Here is a 19,886-nt window from a genome sequence, read left to right as displayed (position 1 = left end):
CTTTATTCAACAGCACACCGTCAGCATCTATACCTAACTCCTCAGTCCCACAATGTCTGGGATTTTGGTTGTTTTTAGTCTTCTCTAATGTAAGTAGTTTACAGATAGCCATAACACTTTCAGAGAGCTGCTACATTGGGCTGGAGGGATGGCTCGGTGGTGAGAGCACTGGCTGCCCTTCCAGAGGCCCTGAGTTCAGGTCCCAGCACCCACAGGTGGCTCACAACCATCTGTAACTTCAGTTCCAGAGGATCTGGTTCTCTCTTCTGGCCTCTTCAGGCACTGTGTGCATGTGGTACACAGACATACTTGCAGGCAAAACACAAAATAAACTAATTTTTTAAAGCTGCTGCAAATAATTTTTTTAAAGTGCATATATTTTTTTCTTTGGTTCCAAACCCATAATCCAGCCTGTTTTTTTTTTTATCTTGAGTATCATAAGTAATACTTTATAGGGAACTCCTACTCTCCTGTATAGTGTATTACTTGTAAAATGCTACCTTGTCTTCCTTTGTGACAGTGAGCCTTTTCTCTTCAATCAGGATTGCCTGAACTAGAATTAGAAGCAATCGATAACCAGTTTGGACAACCAGGAGCAGGGGATCAGATTCCATGGGCAAATAATACTGTGACGGCGATAAATCAGAGTAAACCAGAAGAGTAAGTAAGATGCTTCCTATTTTATACACTGTCAGCTACCAGCTTCTAAACCAGAACTACCCTCCCCGGACTGGATTTCAGTGTGCACCAGTAATTTTGAGCTATAAATCAACATGAGTGCTTAATTAAAAGGGAGGCATGGAAGGATGTGTCGAGCTTGGATGGAGCAGAGCACTTACTGCATGACCACGGGCAGGTCTGTTTGTAATCGCCACCAGACTGGTGTGGTGTGCATGCCGCGTTCTGCCTCCCACCGCTTGTATTGCTTTGCTGCCCATGTATCCCTGTGGATAAGCTGGCCTTCCTGGACCAATCGGGTTGCTGCCCATGTATCCCTGTGGATAAGCCGGTCTTCCTGGGACAATCGGGTTGCCTTCAACTTTCAGCTCTGGGTCATTTTTTTCCACCATTTGTCTATGTTTAGAGCAAGATCTGTAAGGAGAGAAAATATATCTGCTCAGTGTTCCATCTCAGTGGACTGTAATTTCTTAATTTACACAGGCATCTGGGTTTCACAACACAGACCACATCTCATACATGTCACTCAAGGGAAGAATTAATATATTTAGGAAACTTTCTGAACTGCTTTCCCTTTTCTTTTCCCAGAAGAATAATTCTTTGTCATATTGCTCATGTAATAATATTTTATTATTTTATATATATAATTTTATACATCAATTAATGTCCTCTTGGATTAGACTACATACTGTCTTCATGAATCAGTGAGCAATTTGGTGGGGTTTTTGGCTGAACTTCTAGCATGTTAATGTTTTTCAACTTAACTTCTTTTGTATATAATAGTCACTTTATATTATGAAATAATTTCATCAATTTTGAAAGCATAAAATAGATTTGCTGTTTTGACTGTGATGCAGTCATAGTGATTAATGGTATGCATACAGTCAATAGGATAAGAATAAACCTTAAGGTCTGGCAACATGGCTCACTGGGTAAAGTGCTGCCCGCCACACACGCATGAATATCCGACACTGAGTCCTGAAAACGGGGGCTGGGGGGCTGGGGGGGGGATGAACGAAAGAGAAAAGAGAGGGAGGGAGGAACACACAGACACAAACACTTGCACACACATACCTGTGCGTGCACACACTGCCCACACACACAGAAAAGAATAAATCTGAAAAATAAATTAGCTGAATTTTTTGGCTTTTACTTTTATTAAGGACTCTTTACAGAGCTAGGGAGTTGGTCCAGCAGTTAGGAGCCCTTTCTGCTCTTTCAGAGAACCCAGGTTTGGTACCCAGTACCTTTAACAGGTGGCTCCCAAACACCCGTGACTCAGTTCCTGGATATCCACCATGCTTCTCTGACGTCTCCAGAAATCTGCTCAATCATGGTGCACACACATATACTTATGCACAGATGCAGACACTTAAAATTAATATATACACCTTTTAAAAAGTGTTTCTCCTCTCAATTACATTTAGTTCATTTTCCAGGGTATTTTCTTTAAGCTAACAGGAAGAATATGGAAATTTCTCAGTAGTTGACAAAAGAATGGAAATTGTGGTCAAACTGTGCATTAACTGCTGTTTTGTGCCTAGGAAGGTGGCTCAGCAGGTAGACACTTTTGTACAGGTTTGAGGACCTGAGTTTAGATTTCCAGAAATCAGTAGGTACAAGTGTGCCAACATGTATCTATAATCCCAGGTCTGGGAGGCATAGGTGAGAGGCGCTGGGCGCCCAGCCAGTTTAGCCAATTGGTGAGCTCAGAAGCTAAAGTGAAGAGCTACAGAGGAAGGCATCTCAGCCCCTGGCTTCCCCTGTGCACATATGAGAGTACATACCCAGGCCCACACAGACACAATGCAAATGCATCCAAAACGTGTTCTTTGGATCTCTGCACACTGATTGTAGGGCATTTCATTGTACTAGAACTCATTGCCAACATCGTAACAGAACTTGCTAAAACCAGATTTGTGCATATATGTATGTATATGTGTTTACATTCTTAAAATTGAATCATTTTCTCCTGTCTTTCTCACCTTCTGCTCCCATAGCCAATGTATTAGCTCACAGTTGGATGAGCTCCTCTGTCCACCAACAACAGTAGAAGGAAGAAACGATGAGAAGGCCCTTCTGGAACAACTGGTGTCTTTCCTCAGTGGCAAAGATGAGACGGAGCTGGCCGAGCTAGACAGAGCGCTGGGGATTGACAAGCTTGTACAGGTGCTTGTTCAGATGGTGTCTGGGTGGCCACCAGAGTGATTTCTAAGCAGTGGTTCCTTTGGGTGACGAGCTTCTGAAGAGCATGAATTCAGAATGAATGCGTTCTAAGCCCTGCTAGAGATGACTTCTCCCACATACAAATTTCTATAGACACACATGGGTTGCCAGAACTTTGTTTATACCTTGTCGTGGCTTCTTTCCTTACAGGGAGGTGGATTAGATGTATTATCTGAGAGATTTCCACCACAGCAAGCAACACCACCTTTGATGATGGAAGACAGGCCCACCCTCTATCCCCAGCCATACTCGTCTCCTTCTCCCACCGCCGGTCTCTCTGGCCCTTTCCAAGGCATGGTCCGACAGAAGCCTTCACTGGGTACTATGCCGGTTCAAGTAACACCTCCTCGAGGAACCTTTTCACCCAACATGGGCATGCAACCCCGGCAGACTCTAAATAGACCTCCAGCTGCACCCAACCAGCTTCGGCTGCAGCTGCAGCAGCGGCTACAGGGGCAGCAGCAGGTGAGTGCTGTCCTCTGGGGCTCATTCTTCCCCAAGGTTTGTGCCAGAGTGCTCCGTGACAGCACAGTCACTACACTGAAAGTGTCCACTCCATTTCCAGATCTCATTGAAAGATCCAAGAGCCATCCTGGGTCTGCTAGGATACGAGTAGCGACCCTTTCACTAAGGGATGCTGATTGCAGCAGAGCTTTGAAACCTACAGCTTAAAAGGAATATAGACTTTGTGCTTTGAGATACAAGCAAGTTTTAGATTAGATATCATGTAATTACTAAATTAATAAAGAGAACTGTAACTTAGTTTATAAATTAGATTTACTGAAAAAAATAAATCCAATTGGATTGTTGAGAAATAAAATGTATGTTATTTGAAGTTGGTCAAATTGAAATCTGGTGATAATATGAATAAGAGAAAGGATACATATTGGAGGTCTGGGAGTTAAACCTCTCGGATGACAAGAAATGAATCAGTGTGGTGCTGTAACCATTTAAGATGGTATTAGGAACAGACGGCCATGAGCAGATGGTGTAACACACCAGCTCTGAGCCTCTGACTGGCCTGGAGGCTGCCGCTGCTTGTTACCAGGTTTTCAACCATACTTGTGTATTTCTTTGAGTTTCTAGAAAAGCATTTGAAGAAATTGGTTAGAGCAGCATTAACTCAGGAAGAAAACTAAATAAGAAGATACATTAGAAAGCTAGGACAATGGTAGAGGGCATTTCCACCATTCTCACAACCCTGTCTTCAACCCACGCATCCTAGAAAAAGGAAGGATCTCGTGGCTTAATGGCTATAAGAGTAATGGATTCCGACTGCAAAACTAGTCAGATAAATTCCTTTACCTCATAAAGAAGCATGTGCATCAGTAAGAGACTGTAACGCTCTTAGTGCAGTGCCTGGTATAGTGTAGCCTTTAATGAGAACTACGATATTGCCCATGCTAACCTCAAACTCAGAATTCTCCCCCGTCAACGGACCAAGAGTCAGAACCCACTGTCTGCCAGAGACATTGGATCACACCGCAAGCAGTGTGTGCTGAATGCTAAGTCAGAAGAGAAGAGATATGCTTATGTGCTCAACTCACAGCTGCAATTAAGGAGCTGTGGCCTCAGGTTAAGGTTCAGTGAGCAAGGCCCAGCAAGGAATGAGGTCAGGTCCCCGAATTCACGAAACTGCTTCATATTCAGTTCAGGAAAAAAGCTGAGTTTCCTTCCAGTCGTTCCAAAAGTGGCACAGGGCTGATGGGCATAGCTGCGAAGATTACACAGACGTGAGGGGCTGCAGAGGGAATGTCTTTGCTCTGCTTCCTTTCCATGTCTTAGACGCTTGTTCACAGCAGGAGTATTTACCAGCTCAGGACACAGAATGTTGGTATACATGTGTCATGTCCATAGTCTTCTGAGTGTTCTCATACATGGGCTTGGGTACCAGGAATCCCTTTATTTTTAAATGATTGTGAGTGTTTTATCTTATTCCACAAAGCTTCGGATTTTTACTTTATCATTTATATTGTATTAATTTTTCCACAAAGTCTGTTTTGTTTTGTTTTGTTTCTGATCTTCTGGGAGTCAGAAAATAAATAAATCCAGAATTCAGAGGTAAGCCGTTAGGGAATAAGAAACTTAATCACTGCTCATGGCATGGCTTTGTGTGTGGTTTGTGTGTGTGTGTGTGTGTGTGTGTGTGTGTGTGTGTGTGTGTGTGTGTGTGTGTGAGAGAGAGAGAGAGAGAGAGAGAGACACTAATAGGCTATCTCCTTACATAGAGTTCAATAAAACATATCCATAATTATCCATTTGTATAATTTATAATTTATGAACATCAAGTAGCACAGAGCTGAATTTCACGGCATATGCCTGCATTACCCACTACTCAGAAAACCAGTGCAGAAGGACCATCAGCGCCAACAGTTTAAAATCAATCTGGGTACCATAGTGGACCGCAGTATAGCTCAGGGGAGGAGTGCTCCCAAAGCACCTGTGAGGACCAGTCCCCATCACTGCGACAACAGTAATAAAACAGCAGAATAATGTAGTATTAATGTTATTGTTACTGCTATCAAATTATTTGAGGAAATTTAAGAATGTAATCTACAGATTATTTACAGTAAAATCTTCCAGGTGACTTTATTGTTGTCCGATAAAGTAAAGGGACACATAGTCCTGTAACAGTAGCTTGATCCAGACTGACCTTCCAAACCAGCATCCCACAGGTTATTCTTGGAGATCAAATTGATGGCTGTAAATAAGAAGAAAAAAGGTTTGTGATGAACGAATCGTAGGCTGCCCCTTCTCGGAGATGTACAGTGTGCTTCGGCCAATTAAAAGCGCACAACGTTACTGCAGTAAATGACTGTTTCACCTTATGTAACCCTCATTTCCAGTACTTCCTACAGCACAGTATGCTATTTTCCTGGCACATCTATTAATGTCCCACAGAACAATGTGCTTTGGAACAGCAATTTGGGAAATGTGGGTCTAAAGTGATTACTTCTTCTAGTTAAATAAATAATCCATTTTCTCAGAGCACATTTGTTTCTTACGTAATTCTCTCTGGCTAGTGAGATCATGTTGGATTTTCCCCAAGTCTAGTTTCAGATGCAGTGCGAGTGCCGTCAGGCCTTGGCTTCCATGTACCCCTGTCCCCAGCCTCCCTCACAGTCCTTACTTCAAACCTGCTCCATCCCAGTATTGTAAAGCTGTTTCTTTTCCTGTAATATCATACTTTCCTGAAGTAACTATTCCCATGCTTTCAGAAGCACACTGATATTGTATGTGTATATTTTCGTGTATATCCTACCTTTAAATGTTCCAAAAGCAATGATTATCTGATAAGGAGTGGGAGTTATTAGCCCTTTGGCAAATTGAATGGGAGATGTTCGTAAACTTCACTACTAAAACTTTGCAATAATCAGTAAAGTCTGTGTTACTTTATAAGGCCATGTCATGTTTAGCTGTAAAAGTGATTCTACCTTGTCTCCATTTCCCTTAGTTGATGCACCAAAACCGGCAAGCTATCTTGAACCAGTTTGCAGCAAATGCTCCTGTTGGCATGAACATGAGGTCAGGCATGCAGCAGCAGATAACACCTCAGGTAAGCAGAAGCCAGACATTGGTAGAGCTCCTCCAGGCCAAGCGCTGTCTCAGTGTTGACTTGAGTGTTGCTGGGATGCCGGAGAGCTCAGCTTTAAATGATCTCCTGGTGTGCGTTGCTTGTGGAGTGAGTTAGCCTACTCATGACGCTGTCTCATAGCTCGTCTAACGCCAGAGAGCAGTGCTTCTTTTTACTCTTTCTGTCATTGTTTCATGATACTGGATGGTCAGGTAGAAAGCTGTGACCACGGTGAGCAGAAACAGCAGCACTTTCTAGGTGTTTATTACAAGACTATTGCTATAAACCAGAGTCATGGAATTTTACACTGAATCATAACTGGATAAGATGGTACGGAGTGGACTTGCCTCAGAGCCGGGCAGCCTGAGTTCTCTGTGTTCTGACGGCTGCATATGCAGTGTGGCCTGTATGTATGCACACACATGTGCAGTAAGACAACGACCATTTTAAACCGGAGGGATTCTGGTGTGCAATCCCAGCATTAGGAAGCTGAAGCAGGAGGATCCCAAGTCTAAGACCAGTCTGGGATATGTGGCAAAACCATACTCCCCCAACACACACACACACACACACACACACACACACACACACACACACACCAAAACAAACAAATGAAAGACAAACAAATTTGGCCGCCCTTCTGAATGAGATCTAGCATTCACTTCCATATATATTTTAATATTTTTGCTTCAACAACTTAAAGCCAAGCTGATATAAATATTTAAGAGGTAAGAACTGTAAAAATGAGCTGGAGAGATGGTTCAGTGGATAAGAGTTCTGGCTGCTCTTCCAGAGATCCCAAGTTCAGTTCCCAGTACTTTTATGGTGCCTCATGACTGTCTGATCTCTAACAGGATCCTATGTCTTCTTATGGTGTGCAGGTATTCATGCAGCCAAAGCATAGCCATATATAGAAAGTATATAAGTAAGTCTTTTAAACAGAGCAAAACAATAGGGGCTGGTGAGGGCTTTGTGGTTAAGGGCACTGGACTAGCGGACCCAGGTTCAATTCCCAGCACCCACATGACAGCTCACAACTGGCTGTAACTGTAGTATCGAGGGAGTCTGACCTCCTTCTCTGACCTCCATGGGCACTACTTGCACATAGTCCACAGACATCAGTGAAGGCAGAATACACATATACATAAAATAAAAATAAAGAATCAAAAAAATAAAACAGTCAAAATAAATCTTGAAAATCTCTTCATGAAATGGACCTTAATAAACTTGGGACAAATACAGGAAGCTACCATTAATCAAAGGGATAAAGTTCTTCTTGAAAACAGATCTAAAAAAACAGATCTGAGCAGTGGTAGTACCTTTAATCCCAGCACTGAGGAAGCAGAGGAAGGCAGATCCCTGTGAGTTTCAGACAGCCAGGGCTACAGAGAAAAACCATGTCTTGAAAAACAAAACAAAACCAGATGTGAGCATCTTCACGAGTCCATATTTGAGTCTCTTGATCTTTTAAGTAGTAAACCTCAGTGTCGAATCCCATGTAGGAGTAACTAAGTTATAAGGAAATCAGACTCCACTTTAGCAAGTCACACGATTTCTGTCAGAGAACCATATTTCATTTTTCCCAAAGAGGACAGCATGTAGTTGGCAGATTTCATTTTAAAGGACCTGTGCATATGCTTCATCAATGCCTGTGCTGAAACAGCACTTTCCAAAGAAGGCCTTACTGATATGCCATGTTGCTTTTCAAGTGACAAATGAGAAGTGACTTCAGCCTGATCTGACTACCTCACTAGCGTAAGCCACTGCCCATGATGCCTAAGGTAGTATTGTGCTGCGTAATGATCTAAAATAGCTGTTTCCATTTACTTCTCTTGTGATCTTATTTGTTTTGTTTTGTTTTATCATGTACCTGTACATACTACACAGGATTGTTATGGGAATTTTATTTTATTTGTAGTTTTTTTGTTTGTTTGTTTGTTTACATTTCAAACGTTATTTTCTTTCCCAGTTTTGCGGACATAAGCTCCCTATCCCATCCCCTTCCCCTTCTTCTATGAGGGTGTTCCCCTCCCTATCCACACCCCCTTTTCCCCCCGCCCAACATTCCCCTACACTGAGAGTCCATCCTTGGCAGGACCAAGGGCTTCTCCTTCCATTGATGCCCAATAAGGCCATCCTCTGCTACATATGCAGTTGGAGCCCTGGGTCAGTTCATGTGTAGTCTTTGGGTAGTGGTTTAGTCCCTGAGAGCTCTGGTTGGTTGGTATTGTTGTTCTTATGGGGTTGTGAACCCCTTCAGCTCTTTCAATCCTTTCTCTAATTCCTCCAATGGGGATCCCATTCTCAGTACAAATGCCTCTGTATTTGACATGCTCTAGCTGTGTCTCTCAGGAGGCATCTATATCCAGCTCCTGTCAGCATGTACTTCTTAGTCTCATCAATCTTATCTAGTTTGGTGGCTGTATATATGTGGGCCACATGTAGGGCAGGCTGTGACTGGCCATTCCTTCAGTCTCTGCTCCAAACTTTGCCTCCATATCCCCTCTTATGAATATTTTCTTTCCCAGTTTCTTGGACATAAGCTCCCCTATCCCATCCTATGAATATTTTTGTTCCCCCTTTTAAGAAGAACTAAAGCATCCACACTTTGGTCGTCCTTCTTCTTGACCTTCATGTGGTCTGTGGATTGTATCTTGGGTAATTCGAGCTTTTGGGCTAATATTCACTTAAAAAAAGACTTACTTATATACTTTCTGTATATGGCTATGCTTTGGCTGCATGTACACCTGCACACCATAAGAGGACATAGGATCCTGTTAGAGATCAGACAGTCATGAGGCACCATGAAAGTACTGGGAACTGAACTTGGGATCTCTGGAAGAGCGGCCAGAACTCTTATCCACTGAACCATCTCTCCAGCTTATTTTTACAGTTCTTACCTCTTAAATATTTATATCAACTTGGCTTAAGTTGTTGAAGCAAAAATATTAAAATATCCTCACTTTTTCTTCTCTTAATTTGAGTGTATCTTGTTTTATGTGGAGGTCCTTGATCCACTTGGACTTAAGCTTTGTACAGGGCGATAAGAATGGATCCATTTGCATTCTTCTACATGCTGACCTCCAATTGAACCAGCACCATTTATTGAAAATGCTATCTTTTTTGCATTGGATGGTTTTGGCTCCTTTGTCAAAAATCAAGTGACCATAGGTGTGTGGGTTCATTTCTGGGTCTTCAATTATATACCACTGATCTACCTGCCTGTCTCTCTACCAAAACCAGTTTTTATCACTATTTCTCTGTAATACACCTTGAGGACAGAGATGGGAATTACCCCCAGAAGTTCTTTTATTGCTGTGAATAGTTTTCACTATCCTGGGTTTTTTGCTTTTCCTAATTAATCTGCAAATTGCTCTTTCTAACTCTATGTATGAAGAGTTGAGTTGGAATTTTGATGGGGGATTGCATTGAATCTGTAGATTGCTTTCGGCAAGATGGCCTTTTTTACTATATTAATCCTGCCAATCCATGAGCATGGAAGGTCTTTCCATTTTCTGAGATCTTTTTCAACTTCTTTCTTTGGAGACTTGAAGTTCTTGTCATGCAGATCTTTCACTTGCTTGGTTAGAGTCACACCAAGGTATTTTATATTATTTGTGACTATTATGAAGGGTGTCATTTCCCCCTCTTAGCCTGTTTATCCTTTAAGTAGAGGAAGGCTACTGATTTGTTTGAGTTAATTTTTATCCAACGACTTTGCTGAAGTTGTTTATCAGGCTTAGTCGTTCTCTGGTGGAACTTTTGGGGTCAGTTAAGTATACTATCATGTTATCTGCAAATAGTGATATTTTGACTTCTTCTTTTCCGATCTGTATCCCCTTGACCTCCTTTTGTTGTCTGATTTCTCTGGCTAGGACTTCAAGTACTATATTGAATATGTAGGGAGAGAGTGGGCAGCCTTGTCTAGTCCTTGATTTCAGCTTCAAGTTTCTCTCCATTTAGTTTGATGTTAGCTACTGGTTTGCTGTCTTTGGCTTTTACTATGTTTAGAGATGGGCCCTAAATTCCTGATCTTTCCAGGACTTTTATCATGAAGGGGTTTTGAATTTTGTCAAATGCTTTCTCAGCATCTGATGAAATGACCACGTGGGGTTTTTTTCTTTGAGTTTGTTTATATAGTGGGTTACGTTGATGGATTTCCGTATATTAAACCATCCCTGAATGCCTGGGATGAAGCCTACTTGATCATGATGGATGATTGTTTTGACGTGTTCTTGCATTCGGTTTGCAAGAATTTTATTGAGTATTTTTCCGTTGATATTCACAAGGGAAATTGGTCTGAAGTTCTCTTTCTTTGTTGGGTCTTTGTGTGGTTTAGGTATAAGTGTAATTGTGGATTCATAGAAGGAATTTAGTAGTGCTCCATATGTTTCTATTTTGTGGAATAGTTTGGATAGTATTGGTGTGAGGCCTTCTAGGAAGGTCTGCTAGAATTCTGCACTAAACCCATCCAGTCCTGGGTTCTTTTTGGTTGGGAGACTTTTAATAACTGCTTCTATTTCTTTAGAGTTATGTATGGGGTTGTTATCTGTTCCTGATTTAACTTTGGTACCTGGTATTTGTCTATAAAATTGTCCATTTCCTCCAGATTTCCCAGTTTTGTTGAATATAGGCTTTTGTAGTAAGATCCGGTGATTTTTTTTTATTTCCTCAGATTCTGTTGTTATGCTCCCTTTTCATTTCTTATTTTGTTAATTTGGATATACTCTCTGTGCCCTCTGGTTAGTCTGGCTAAGGGTTTATCTATCTTGTTGATTTTCTCAAAGAACCAGCTCCTGGTTCTGTTGATTCTTTGTATGGTCCTTTTTGTTTCTACTTGGTTGATTTCAGCCCTGAGTTTGATTATTTCCTGCCTTCTACTCCTCTTGGGTGTGTTTGCTTCTTTTTGTTCTAGAGATTTTAGGTGTGCTGTCAAGCTGCTAATGTATGCTCTCTCCTGTTTCTTTTTGGAGGCACTCGGGGCTTTGAGTTTTCCTCTTAGCACTGCTTTCATTGTGTCCCATAAGTTTGGCTATGTTGTGCCTTCATTTTCATTAAATTCTATAAAGTCTTTAATTTCTTTCTTTATTTCTTCCTTGACCAAGTTATTTAGTAGAGTGTTGTTCAACTTCCATGTATATGTGGACTTTCTGTCATTATTGTTATTGAAGATCAGCCTTAGTGCATGGTGATTTGATAGGATGCATGGGACTATTTCAGTCTTCTTGTACCTATTGAGGCCTGTTTTGTGGCTGATTATATTGTCAATTTTGAAGAAGGTACCATGAGGTGCTGAGAAGAATGTATATCCTTTTGTTTTAGGATAGAATGTTCAATAAATATGTTAAGTCCATTTGGTTCATAACTTCTGTTAGTTTGTCTATGTCTCTGTTTAATTTTTGTTTCCATGATCTGTCCATTGATGAGAGTGGGGTATTGAAATCTCCTACTATTACTGTATGAGGTGCAATGTATGCTTTGAGCTTTAGTAAGGTTTCTTTTATGAATGTATGTACCCTTGCATTTGGAGCATAGATATTTAAGATTGAGAGTTCATCTTGGTGGATTTTTCCTTTGATGAATATGAAGTGTCCTTCCTTATCTTTTTTAATAACTTTTGGTTGAAAGTTGATTTCATTTGATATTAGAATGGCTACTCCAGCTTGTTTCTTTGGACCATTTGCTTGGAAAGTTGTTTTCCAGCCTTTTACTCTGAAGTAGTGTCTGTCTTTGTCTCTGAGGTGTGTTTCCTGTATGCAGCAAAATGCTGGGTCCTCTTTACAATATTCAGTCTGTTAGTCTATATCTTTTTATTAGGGAATTGAGTCCATTGATGTTGAGAGATATTAAGGAATAGTGATTGTTGCTTCCTGTTTTTTTCATTGTTAGAGGTGGAATTATGTTTGTGTGTCTCTCTTCTTTAGGTTTCGTTGCAAGGAGATTACTTTCTTGCTTTTTCTAGGGTGTAGTTTCCCTCCTTGTGTTTAAGTTTTCCATTTATTATCGTTTGTAGGACTGGATTTGTAGAAAGATATTGTGTAAATTTGGTTTTGTCATGGAATGTCTTGGTTTCTCCATCTATGTTAATTGAGAGTTTTGCTGGATATCGTAACCTGGCCTGGCATTTGTGTTTTCTTAGGGTCTGTATGACATCTGCCCAGGATCTTTTGCCTTTCATAGTCTCTGGTGAGAAGTCTGATGTAATACTTATAGGTCTGCCTTTATATGGTACTTGACCTTTTTCCCTTACTGCTTTTAACATTCTTTCTCTGTTTTGTGCATTTGGTGTTTTGACTCTTATGTGATGGGAGGAATTTCTTTTCTGGTCCAATCTATTTGGAGTTCCTTGGGCTTCTTGTATGCTTATGGGCACCTCTTTCTTTAGGTTAGGGAAGTTTTCTTCTATAATTTTGTTGAAGATATTTACTGGCCCTTTAAGTTGGGAGTCTTTTCTCTCTTCTATACCTATTATCTTTAGGTTTGATCTTCTCGTTGTGTCCTGGATTTCCTGTATGCTTTGGGCTAGGAGTTTTTTGCATTTTACATTATCTTTGAGAGCTGTGTTGATGTTTTCTATGGAATCTTCTGCCCCTGAGATTCTCTCTTCTCTCTCTTGTATTCTGTTGGTGATGCTTGCATCTTTGACTCCTGATCTCTTCTCTAGGTTTCCTATCTCCAGGGTTCTCTCCCTTTGTGCTTTCTTTATTGTTTCTATTTCCATTTTTAGATCCTGGATGGTTTTGTTCAATTCCTTCACCTGTCAAGCTGTTAATTCTTTAAGGGATTTTTGTGTTTCCTCTTTAAGGGCTTCTACTTATTTACTTGTGTTGTCCTGTATTTCTTTAAGGGAGTTATTTATGTACTTCTTAAAGTACTCCATCATCATCATAATCTGTGATTTTTAAATCTAAGTCTTGTTTTTCCAGTGTGTTTGGATATCCAGTATTTGTTTTGGTGGGAGAACTTGGCTCTGATGATGCCAAGTAGTCTTGGTTTCTGTTGCTTAGGTTCCTGAGCTTGCCTCTTGTCATCAGGTTGTCTCCAGTGTTAGCTTGTCTTGCTGTCTCTGACAGTGGCTTGACCCTCCTTTAGGCCTGTGTGTCAGCACTGCTGTAGACCTGTTTTCTTTCACCTGGTCTGCGAACAGAGAGCTCTGCTCTCTGGTATGTAGGCACTCCTGGTGACTGGATTTCAACTCTTGTCACAGGCAGAAACACAAAGGGTGCTGCCCCCCAACTGCTCCTAGGTCCCTGTGCCCAGAGGGTACAGATGGCACTAGGTGATTTCCTCTTGGGTCAGGAATATGAGCAGAAAGTAGTTGTCTCCTCTGAGTTCTCAGAAGTGTCTGCTTGTCTGAGGGTCCAGCTCTTTCTCTTATGGGATTTGGGTGCAGGGATCTGTGGGTCCGGTTCAGTTCAGTTCCCAGTGATCTTATTTCTAGTTAATTAAATGATAATTTTTAGGCATTGAATCTTCCAGTTTGTAGTTTTCCCCCTTTTAGTGGCCTTTATAAGTTTTCCTAAGCATAAAGATAATACCTATGTATTATAATTTTGAGAAATACAGAAAATAATTATGAAATCACTTTCAATCATACTTTATTAATTTAAACAGAGTGTAGCAGTGAAGACAGCAAAGAAGGGAGAGGCTGTGTCTCTGTAGAGAAACAGGGACGTGCATTATAGATGGAGGTGTAACTACCTTAGGGACTCACCAAGTGCAGCTTCTCCAGCTTCCCTGAGGTCTTTATGCTTCTTAGTAGTTTTCTTGTCCAGTATCACAAAACTATTTAATATTTACTTTGAGTTTCCTTATGTAGTTCTTTTTGACATTGATTTTTTTTATTTGAGTTTAAACAACTAATAGGTATTATCTTAGCATGTCTTAGCTACTTTGTGTCCTATAAAATGTACTAACGGGCTGGAGAGATGGTTCAGCAGTTCAGTTTAAAGTACTGGCTGCTCTTCCTTAGGGTGGCTCACAACCAAGGGTAACTTCAATATCAGGGGATCTGACGCCCTCTTCTGACCACAGCAGACTCCTGCATGTATGTGATATACACATGAAATAAATTTTAAAAAATAAATAAAATATAGTTATTTTTCTCCTGTGATTTTTCTTATGCAATCCTCCATTTTGGCTTTGCTTGTAACATGCTGGTTTGCTACATTTTATTTTGCTTCATGCTACTGGGCTTTATCCTATAAGCATTCCAAAGCAGGTAGATGATTATAATAATTGTAATAAGTAAGATATCTTTCCTTCTTTGTAGCCACCCCTGAATGCTCAGATGTTGGCACAGCGCCAACGGGAGCTGTACAGTCAGCAGCATCGACAGAGGCAAATTATCCAGCAGCAAAGAGCCATGCTCATGAGGCACCAAAGCTTTGGGAACAACATCCCTCCTTCATCCGGACTCCCAGTTCAAATGGGGAACCCCCGTCTTCCTCAGGGTGCTCCACAGCAGTTCCCCTACCCACCAAACTATGGTACAAATCCAGGAACCCCACCTGCTTCTACCAGTCCTTTCTCTCAACTGGCAGCAAATCCTGAGGCATCCTTGGCCACCCGCAGCAGCATGGTGAACAGAGGCATGGCAGGGAACATGGGAGGACAGTTTGGTACTGGCATCAGTCCGCAGATGCAGCAGAATGTCTTCCAGTACCCAGGGTCAGGTAAGCGGTGCACTTGCTGTTTCCTGACACCGGTAGGTGTCACCCTGCTCTGACACCGGTAGGTGTCACCCTGCTCTGCATGTGCTTCTGTTGCGTGCTTGGAGTCACTGCTGAAGAGGAAGGCTATAAGTAGTAAAGTCGAGGCTAGACTCCAGCCTCAGTCACCACTGAATGCTTGAGGGCTTTAACACTTTCCTCAGCTTGGCGGCTGAGATTAATAAGTTAGGGGATTTGTAAAGATTTCTGACTCAAACTTTTAATTTTATGTACAGAGCAAATTCACTTATATTTCTCTCCTGGATCCCTGTGAAATCTACTCAAACGAAGTCCTTCTCAGGTAGCAGGTTTTAATCCATTAACTCAGTCATTGGATGATGTTGTTTCAATAGTTTATATAAGGATAATCAATATTTACAAAGTGTCGCAGACTTCTTACTGATGATAGCACTGGTAGCTGAATAAGTTGACTTCCTCCACAGTAACTGTTCTGATTTATAGAAGCTTTGTGTTTAATCTTTTATTTTCACTACTTTTTACTTTATCTTAGACCATGATCCTTTTTATTTTTTATCACTTTGAGAGTCTAAAAGCAGTGGAGATAATACATGCTTGATTAATCTATCATGCTTTAATCATGTTTATGCAAATTTAATGACCAATTCCTTAAAAAAATTAATAAACCCTTGATTATATAAATGAACTAAACCTGAGTTTTAAAGCTGCTTAGAAACAAATGCCATGAGAAGGCAACTGGAGGTCACATGCAGGCAGCATGGCCCAGCGCGGGTCTCTATCTGCTCTCTACATTTTCTTCCTTCCAGACCGGCTTTTGTGATTAACCAAAAAAATACCTTTTATAAAAAGTAGGGTATTTTGTAAAGTCACCATTCATAATATAATCAAAACCCAGAAGGTGGGCGCTGGGAGGAGGGCAGCTTTATCACTTTGCAAAGTGAAATGAAATGGTAGTTCTCAGTTCTCTGGTGAGCTGCTTCAGAAGAACATTATAAAAGTGTGAACCTTTCATTGAATAACAAACAATGTTTCAAGATGCAAGTTGTTCATTTCTATTCTCTAGATTGTAAAAGAGCCCCAGCATGACAGCAGCCAGCTTCCGGGGCTTTGAAACCAGGTTTGAGGTTGGTGGGAATCCAAGTTCCAGAAAAGATGGAGTGAGGGATGACAGAGCAGTGTGGGGATAGCGGCAGGAGGGCGGGGCAAGACAATGAGGGAGGAGGAGGAAGTGGGAGGGAAGAGGGGGGAAGGTTATGGTAGCATAAGGAGTCACAAGTGCAAGGGCTTTTCTGAGTCAGCTTTATGCTTCTGCTTCTGTTGCCAGTCAACTTGACACACTGAGGCCAGAGTTGTACCTCTCCTTCAGCTTCTCTATGGCCAGCTTCTGTCTACTGGACTCTGCATACATGGCTGTCAGGGTAGGCAGTCGGCTGTAACAGTGTCCCATGCTGGTGGGGGAGAAGGTGAAGACTGGAAAGCTGGAGATATGAAACGGTGCAGAGTGAGGGGTTCCGAACCTTCCATTCAGTTTCACTTTGAATTTGAAAACTACTTTTTAAAATTCTCTTTGAAAATTATTTTAAAACTGGGGACAGGGACCTAGACAGGTTGCTCACTGCTCTTCTGGAGGACCCAGGTTTGGTTCCCAGCACCAGATGCTGTAACCCCACCTGTAACTCCAGTTCCAGGGGATCCAGGGCCCTCTTCTGGACTCCACGGCACCAGGAACACACACAGTATATATCCATACATGGGGCAAAACCTAAAATAAATGGTTAAAAATATTTTTAGGTGATAATATAAAAGGTCAGCACTAAAACAACAAAAACAAAGGCAACTGCTCAGACACACACATTGTTTCGAGCAAGTAGGCAACCGGGCTGAGGCGGCAGCACAGTTGGTAATAGTATATACGAGACCCTGGCTGTGTGAACCAGGCAGACCCATAGTCCTAGCACTTGGGAGGTGGAAGCAGGACCAGAAGGAAGGTCATTCTAAACCACATATCTCTTACAAAGTCAGTCTGGCTTATATAAAAGACCCTATCTCAAAAAAGTAAAAAAGTAAACAGTATTGCAATGTGCTTGGGTTCTCTTATTTGCTTATTTTAATCCTATAAAATATCATCCAGAGTATTTTGTAATCTTTTATCCTTTGGGATCCACCTTTTTTCTCAAATTATTTTATCACATATAAAGTTAATAATACATCAAACACAAAAAGACTGTAAGCAAAGAAAATTTTAAATGTAGAAGTTATGAAAAATCACCCACATTAACATGAAAATAATGTCAAAAACAAAAACGTACCCTCAGGAATCATAAATGAAGGAAAGATCTAAGTTATTTACCGAAGTTTGAGTTACATATAGAAGATGCACACAAAGAATGCATTGCTTTATTTATACCATATTTTTTTAAAAATAGTTAAGCTTTAAGTGAAAGTTTAGAAAATATACAAATTACAGCTTTCACAGAAATTTAAAGTATTTTTAAAATTACAGCCTGTGGAGAAAATAAGAAGAGTAAGTTAAGTCCATCTCTGGGCAGATTAAGCACACAGAAAGATAAGGAGGGGTCAGTGAGAGGTCAGCACAGCGGAGTGTTCTGTACAGGCATCTGCACTGTATGCGTAAAGACGTAAGGACACAGCAGCGGAAAGCAGAGGTCAGCCTACATATGAGGGGGTTGAGCGTTCACTTCTGTGCACAGGACGTGGGTTCGGCTCCTAGCACCCACATGGCAGCTCACAGTGATAAAGTGGCTAGCTGTTTTAGAACAGTAACCAGGCCTCTTAACTCCTGGCCAGCCCGCCTCCCAGTTCTAGCCCGGCGCCTCTAAATGTTTCTCCCAACTGTTCCTCCCTCTGTTCCCCAGCAGTCTGCTTTAACAGTTCTTTCTCCCAGTTTTCCCAGTACTAACAGCTCCAAACAACAGTTCTAGCCTCTGCTCAACTCAGCTTCTCCCAACTCAACTATCTCTAACAATATCTTCTGCACCAACTGTCTTCTCTTCTCACTCTGCTAGCCCAATCCACTTTCTCTGCCTCAGCTAGCTTTTGTACAACCTATCCTTTCCCCAAAAATCCAAGAGGCAACTAACACTGAAGGTCATAGGATCAAGCAGTTCTGACACCTAAGAATTATTAAAGGGCCAGTTGGCTAGCACCTAGGGATCCTTTAAAGGGCCAGGCACATAAGGTAAACCACACTACACCACACTACACTACAACTGTCTATTACTCCAGCTCCAGGAGACCTGACATTCTCTTCTACTCTCTTAGGCACAAGGCATGCACATGGTGCAGATACATACTTGCAGACACTCACATATACACATAAAATAAAAATAAATCTTTTTTAAGAATATACATGACTTTCTGAAAAATACTTGAAAGAATTATACTAAATTATCAGCTGCTTCTAGACTTTTATAACTAACTTCATCTGTCTTGAAAAGCCTTCAGCTTTGAGATACAATTTCTTAGGGAAACAAGTGAAAAGAAAGCACTAGCATAACAAAACATGAAAAGAAACATGTTTTTAAGGGCTTCTGTTGTAGCGAAAGAGTGACAGTGGCCATATTCCTTCTTCCTTGGGAGAGAAGCAGTGTCAGACAAAGAACAGGAGACAGCAGTCCTAGGGACTGGCAGAGCGCACTGCTGTTCAGAATCCAGCAAGAGTGGCAGGGACTGAGCGGCAAGCCTGAAGATTAGGAGAAAGTGTTCAGAGTTCACATGGGGCCATTTTCCTTCTAACCAGCCTGGAAAACCTCATAACTCATAGGTGTCAAGTAGAATATTGTTTTACCTCAGGTGGGCAAAATAAATCCCAACCCAAATCTTGTTCTTGATTTCTCTAGGTACAAGACCCCTAAAGAGCTAAGGTTTCCATATAACCTAACCACAATGCAGACAGTAAGCTCGGAAACACTCAAACATCATCTTAAAGTTATATATATAAAGCTCCTAAAAGGTAAAATTCAGGAAACCTGAAGGTTGGCTTTTAAAACCACCAGGCAGGCAAAGAAGCAGGAAAATGTAGCCTGTAACTACCAAACCCAGCCCAGATTATTTGAGAAGACAAAGGGGACCTGGGGAGAGGAGACAAGAGGGAACAATAAAGGAAGTTAATATAATCCAAGTATATTGCATACAAACATAAAATGTCACAGTGAGGCCTATTATTTATATAATTCACACACACACACACACACTAATAAAAATCATACAGATGTTAGAATGAGGTAGGAACTTTCGTATTCAAAAAATCGTCACTTTGAGGAATTAGAAACTATGAATGTGTTCTGTGTGCTCAATAAATTAGAAGGAAATTTGAGCATGTTAAATAGATAAGATCCATAAAATAGAAATCAAACTTACAGTGAAGAGCATAGGTTAAAAAAATACAGTAAATAGTGGGAACAGCTGGTTAAACAGTTACATAAGAAGGGAATAATAACAATGGAAACTAGAATAACAAGAGGAAAGCAGAGGTGCCTGCCTTTAATCCCAACACTTGATTACCAGGGGCAGCAGGAGCTCCATGAGTTCAAGGCTGCCCTGGTCTACAATGTGAGCTCCAGGACAGGCAGGACTGTAGAGAGAGGACTTGCCTCAATAATCTAATTGTGATGAGGGCTGGCAAGATGGCTCAGCAGATAAGAGCACGTGATTTGATTCCCAGCACTCATGACCATATCTCTCTCGTCTCTGGAGAT

The 19,886-nt window shown here is 41.2% G+C and overlaps 1 protein-coding gene across 5 annotated transcripts in view; it reads left to right on the top strand.

Annotated features, from left to right (window-relative positions):
• Ncoa1 (nuclear receptor coactivator 1) overlaps positions 1–19,886 on the top strand; it is a 101,779-nt gene that overhangs the window by 65,530 nt on the left and 16,363 nt on the right. For all 5 annotated transcript variants that reach the window (XM_032909088.1, XM_032909091.1, XM_032909086.1 and 2 more), the window contains exons 12-16: positions 543–660; positions 2,679–2,847; positions 3,055–3,369; positions 6,359–6,460; positions 14,751–15,153. In XM_032909088.1, coding sequence (XP_032764979.1) covers positions 543–660; positions 2,679–2,847; positions 3,055–3,369; positions 6,359–6,460; positions 14,751–15,153 — 1,107 coding nt within the window. The remainder of the gene's footprint in view (positions 1–542; positions 661–2,678; positions 2,848–3,054; positions 3,370–6,358; positions 6,461–14,750; positions 15,154–19,886) is intronic.

This window comes from Rattus rattus, chromosome 7 (assembly GCF_011064425.1).
Source record: "Rattus rattus isolate New Zealand chromosome 7, Rrattus_CSIRO_v1, whole genome shotgun sequence".
In the NCBI taxonomy this organism is placed as follows: Eukaryota; Metazoa; Chordata; class Mammalia; order Rodentia; family Muridae; genus Rattus; species Rattus rattus.
This window is presented reverse-complemented; position numbering and strand designations above follow the sequence as displayed.